General features: G+C 38.0%; 1 protein-coding gene across 5 annotated transcripts in view; it reads left to right on the plus strand.

Moving 5' to 3' along the window:
• ESR1 (estrogen receptor 1) overlaps window positions 1-6,084 on the plus strand; it is a 409,016-nt gene that overhangs the window by 189,853 nt on the left and 213,079 nt on the right. For all 5 annotated transcript variants that reach the window (XM_086318369.1, XM_086318371.1, XM_086318372.1 and 2 more), the window contains one exon: window positions 5,960-6,076. In XM_086318369.1, the coding sequence (XP_086174495.1) occupies window positions 5,960-6,076 (117 nt within the window). The remainder of the gene's footprint in view (window positions 1-5,959; window positions 6,077-6,084) is intronic.

Raw genomic sequence — 6,084 nt, forward strand, 5'->3', positions numbered from 1 at the left:
AGCCACCAAGGGAGCCCAGTCAGTACCCAAATGGGTCAGTTTTCTTAGTCACTAGGCTGTTTCATCCAGAGAAGGCGATGGCACCCCACTCCAGTACTCTTGCCCGGAAAATCCCATGGTTGGAGGAGCCTGGTAGGCTGCAGTCCATGGGGTCGCTAAGAGTCGGACACGACTGAGTGACTTCACTTTCACTTTTCACTTTCATGCGTTGGAGAAGGAAATGGCAACCCGCTCCAGTGTTCTTGCCTGGAGAATCCCAGGGACGGGGGAGCCTGGTGGGCTACCATCTGTGGGGTCGCACAGAGTCGGACACGACTGAAGCGACTTAGCAGCAGCAGGCTGTTTCATCAGACGATCTCATGCATGAGTGTGAAATGAACAAAGTGAGGAGGGGCAGTACCTGGAGGCCCCCTCTCAGGTCGAAGTGGTTGCTTGTTTATATTCAGTGCTTTGAAAATTCATGGTCAAACTCTTATTTTCCCAGTGAAAAATCTCAAAAGTGTATTTTGACATGTTTTCTGTACCTGAACACCTCAAGAAAAATACCATCTTTCACTGATAAAATGAAAAGTTAGAGGCTTCCTTTGGGCCATACATGTATAACATTATGTGATTCCTATCAAATTTGAAACTGTATAAGTGCATGTTGATTCTTAGAAGGAGAAAGAAATACTGATTTTAGCATCTTATTTGGCACCTTAATTTGTGTATGGCTCTTGGATACTTCAGATTTTAATAAATGCTAGTTAATTTTACGCAAATAGCCAGTGAAAGCCTTTAATGAAAAGACTCTAAAGCTAACTAAGCTTTATAGATGTTAGCTAAATTTATGGATTAATCAGGTATAAAAGAACAGGACTTTGAAAATGAAATACTATTTTGTTGGAACCTTCCAATGAGGCTTTTAAATAGGATTAGCTTTATTTGCGCCTTTTTTGCATTTGTTGTTGCTTAAAGACTGGAGATTGTCTTTAATTTGAGAATTCATTTTCGTGCCTTAAAAATATGAATAATTAGCTAAATGCTCATATGTGAGATAAAAAATGTTAAGTCCTTATTTCTTACCTTTCACTACCTTCCATACTTGAGTTTTTGCTTGACCTCATCAGAGTCTTCTTGATTTTAATGCATTGCCCCCCACCTCTCCACCAGAGTACTGTGTATATCTTATTGAGCTCATTTATTTAAAAAAATCATAAAATAAGAGTTGATATGTAATTTAAAGTTTTCTGGTTATGACTTAAATCCTGCAGCTCACATCATGGATTTGTCCTTTTGCATTTCATATTCTGTGCAAGAGGAACTTTTGGGCTGATTTGGTCATAGGTACACAGAGTTCTTCAGTCTCTTCAGCAAAGACACTGTATGTTTCATTAATGTAGTTGGTGTGAGTATTAAATGAACTCGGTTTCTGTAAGATTTTTCTCTTGCATTATTTTCACAGGCTCGGATAATAGCCTTTAAACAGAAATTTCTTCTTAAACAAACTTAAATAAGTTGCTTTTAAGAACCTTGACCAAATTATACTCACTAGGGAACAAAAAAATTTTTTTTTAATTTAATTTTATTTTTAAACTTTACAATATTGTATTAGTTTTGCCAAATATCGAAATGAATCCTTCACAGGTATACATATGTTCCCCATCCTGAACCCTCCTCCCTTCTCCCTCCCCATACCATCCCTCTGGGTCATCCCAGTGCACAAGCCCCAAGCATCCAGTATCGTGCATCAAACCTGGACTGGCAACTCGTTTCCTACATGATATTATACATGTTTCAATGCTATTCTCCCAAATCTCCCCACCCTCTCCCTCTCCAACAGAGTCCATAAGACTGATCTATACATCAGTGTCTCTTTTGCTGTCTCGTACACAGGGTTATTGTTACCATCTTTCTAAATTCCATATATATGCATTAGTATACTGTATTGGTGTTTTTCTTTCTGGCTTACTTCACTCTGTATAATAGGCTCCAGTTTCATCCACCTCATTAGAACTGATTCAAATGTATTCTTTTTAATGGCTGAGTAATACTCCATTGTGTATATGTACCACAGCTTTCTTATCCATTCATTTGCTGATGGACATCTAGGTTGCTTCCATGTCCTGGCTATTATAAACAGTGCTGCAGTGAACATTGGGGTACACGTGTCTCTTTCCCTTCTGGTTTCCTCAGTGTGTATGCCCAGCAGTGAGATTGCTGGATCATAAGGCAGTTCTATTTCCAGTTTTTAAAGGAATCTCCACACTGTTCTCCATAGTGACTGTACTAGTTTGCACTCCCACCAACAGTGTAAGAGGGTTCCCTTTTCTCCACACCCTCTCCAGCATTTATTGCTTGTAGACTTGGATCACAGCCATTTTGACTGGCGTGAAATGGTACCTCATAGTGGTTTTGATTTGCATTTCTCTGATAATGAGTGATGTTGAGCATCTTTTCGTGTGTTTGTTAGCCATCTGTATGTCTTCTTTGGAGAAATGTCTATTTAGTTCTTTGGCCCATTTTTTGATTGGGTCATTTATTTTTCTGGAGTTGAACTGTAGGAGTTGCTTGTATATTTTTGAGATTAGTTGTTTGTCAGTTGCTTCATTTGCTATTATTTTCTCCCATTCTGAAGGCTGCCTTTTCACCTTGCTAATAGTTTCCTTTGATGTGCAGAAGCTTTTAAGGTTAATTAGGTCCCATTTGTTTATTTTTGCTTTTATTTCCAATATTCTGGGAGGTGGGTCATAGAGGATCCTGCTGTGATGTATGTCGGAGAGTGTTTTGCCTATGTTCTCCTCTAGGAGTTTTATAGTTTCTGGTCTTACGTTGAGATCTTTAATCCATTTTGAGTTTATTTTTGTGGATGGTGTTAGAAAGTGTTCTAGTTTCATTCTTTTACAAGTGGTTGACCAGATTTCCCAGCACCACTTGTTAAAGAGATTGTCTTTAATCCATTGTATATTCTTGCCTCCTTTTTCAAAGATAAGGTGTCCATATGTGCATGGATTTATCTCTGGGCTTTCTATTTTGTTCCATTGATCTATATTTCTGTCTTTGTGCCAGTACCATACTGTCTTGATAACTGTGGCTTTGTAGTAGAGCCTGAAGTCAGGTAGATTGATTCCTCCAGTTCCATTCTTCTTTCTCAAGATAGCTTTGGCTATTCAAGGTTTTTTGTATTTCCATACAAATTGTGAAATTATTTATTCTAGCTATTTGTTTTTCTTTTTTCTGATGTAAGTTGAAGACTGACAAATAGTGGTTAATGGTGTTTGGTTAAGAAAATTTTGTTTTAAATGTATAGATCAAAGACATACTTATTAATTGTCTCTTGTTGCCAATTTGTCAAGTCTAAATTTTAATGTAGTTTAGGCAGGAGAAAACCCAGCTTTGTCACAAAAGGTTGGCATTACAACCATGATTCTATTGTGCCTCTATTTTAATTCTTGTTAAGGAATGGATTTGATTGTACAAATCCAGCATGTTTTGTCTATTAAACATGTTAGTTCAAGAACTTCATTTGGTTTTATAAAGATACGCATCTATGACGGCTGGCCAATCCAAACAAGATTTAACCAAGTGACTTCTAACCCAAGTTTTCCCATCTTCTGGCTTGCAAAACATCTGGCTTTTGGGAGGGAAACTGAATCAAAGTAATTTTTTTATTCAAGTGACTGTTGACTTCTAAGCCTTAATATAAACTTATTTTTAAGAGTTAAAATAAGTCAACATGTCCTGCACAAACATCATAGGAGATGAAACACTAAGAGTTTCTTTGACGTGTCAGAAGAATATTAGAGTTTTAATATTTTAAACTTTTAGTTAGAGTTTACATCTACCCAGGTAAATTTTATTTCTAGATCTATTATTTCTTCAATTTGTCCCTGTTAATAGGAAAGATTCTAAAGATAAATAGAATTTATTTATTTGAGTGGGTATTTGAGACAATGTGTGGTCTTTTACTGAAGTTAAGAAATTTCAACTCTGTTGACTAGTTTGTTGTTTCATATTATGCAATAGAGGAATGCACATGTTAATTTAATCTGAAGCTTGTTTATACAATGGCTTTTATAATGTATATCTAAAGACAGAGAACCAAGTTTTATGAGACCAGTATCTCTTGTCAATTCCCCACTCCACCCTACTCTAATTGGACTGACCCTTAAATTAAATAAAGGACAAAGAGGTCTGTAGTTTCACTACATGTTCTGGCTTGCCCTTAGTAAATGAGAAAATAGAAACTTAAAACAGAGAATCTGAATTAGAAGGTCACATATACACTTACCTTTTATGTGAATGGAAAACATTTTAAAACTGTACATATCACCTTTTTAGTCTAAATTCAGGTTGTTTTCCAAAGAGGTATAAGAATTTTAGACTTATATAAAAGGACTTCTTTATAAAACTATGCTAATGATACTTTTTGATTTGTAAAATTTAATATTCTGTATATTATCAACCAGACTTCTTTTGATGGGTAGAGGAATGGAGGTGACTTCCAAATCTTAGAGCAGAAACTTCATGTGGCCAGTTGGATATCTTTCCCCAAAACTCAGAGAAGAGGACTGGAATGGCAGTTTAAGTCTGTGAGTCATCTGCATTTAGTGGCGATGGAAGCCAAAGACGTGGGGCAGAATTTTCTGGTGGGAGAATTCAGGGTCACAGGAAGAGAAAAGGTCTGCATGTTGAGCCCCAGGTATCTCTGGATTATTAGGAGGAATAATATAAGGGAGGAAAATCTACAAAGTCTGGGAAGCCCCAGCCTGGGAGGTAAAGAGAGTGCTGGGAGCATTTTTTGTTACAAAAGCCCAGGGGGAAGCATGTTTCAAGAGGAAGGAGGAGCTGTCAGACGCTTCTGATGGGTCAAGCGTGGGCTGAAAGTGGCTGTTGAACTCAGCCACTGAAGTCATGGATGGTTTCTAGGAAGCTACGTTTGTGGAGCAACAAAAGTGGAAAGCAGATTGATGTGACTGAGGCAGGCAGGAGCAAAAGGAGGAAGAAGACCTCTGGTGTAGACATCTGTGAGGAGCTGAGCTTGGAAGGAGGGGCAGGATATCTGATAGAAGTTGGCGAGTGTTGTGGGTTAAGGGGGAACATTTTTGTGGGACAGACCTGCCTGATGTGATAAAAGCCAATGAGAAAGAAGCCTTTGAGTGGGAGAGATTCAGTAAACAAGAGAGAAAAGAAAGAGGATTTAGAGTGAAATAACAGCAGCAACAACAACTAAATATTCATTCAGTGTTTGCCAGACCCAGGGCGCTGGGCTAAAAATTAACTGTGACATGTGTTCTCATAGTATGTATCTTACATTATAATGTATATGACGTTATATAATGGGTGCCTTTGTGTTTTCTAGATTAGAGCGGGGAAGTGTGATTTAGGGATGTTAACTAACCTGTTCAGCATCCTTCAGCTAGTAAGTGATGGACAAATTTATTAAAGGATGAACTTGGCCACTGCCCCAGTCTACCATCCCTGACTTAAATTTAGGTGTTTTGTGCTGCATTTGGAGAGCTGCTTAAAGAATCTTTAAATTATATTTTAAGAAAGAGCATTTCGAAACTCTGAAGTTCTAATGACTGTATTGGGACAACAATTTTGATAAGTGACCTGCGTCAAAGAAACCAACCAAACAAACTGTTGTTTATCTACTAGGAAAGCTTAACTTTGTGAATACATATAAAACATTATGCCCCCAAATATAGGCTTTGTGAACCAAAATGGATTTTCGCAAAGAACTCTCAAAGCAAGTGGGAGAGGCGGAAATTCAGTCTAGGAGAGTTGTTTTTTTTTTTTTTTTTTAACACTTCAAGAAGGACACAAAAAGGACAGTGGGTTGAGGTAGCAACAAGGGAAAGTCAAGTAAGTGATGATGGAAAACCTCCTCTAGACAGCTTCCCTGTAGATTCCCTATAGATTCAGACCAGCTAAATTTCCTGAAATAATACTAATTCTGTCCTCTTGCTTTTCATAGGACATAATGACTACATGTGTCCGGCCACCAACCAGTGCACGATTGATAAAAACAGGAGGAAGAGCTGTCAGGCCTGCCGGCTACGCAAGTGCTATGAAGTGGGCATGATGAAAGGCGGTAGGTAC

Source organism: Bos grunniens, chromosome 9 (assembly GCF_055505025.1).
Source record: "Bos grunniens cultivar Pamir isolate PY7600 chromosome 9, Bosgru_T2T1.0, whole genome shotgun sequence".
NCBI lineage: Eukaryota > Metazoa > Chordata > Mammalia > Artiodactyla > Bovidae > Bos > Bos grunniens.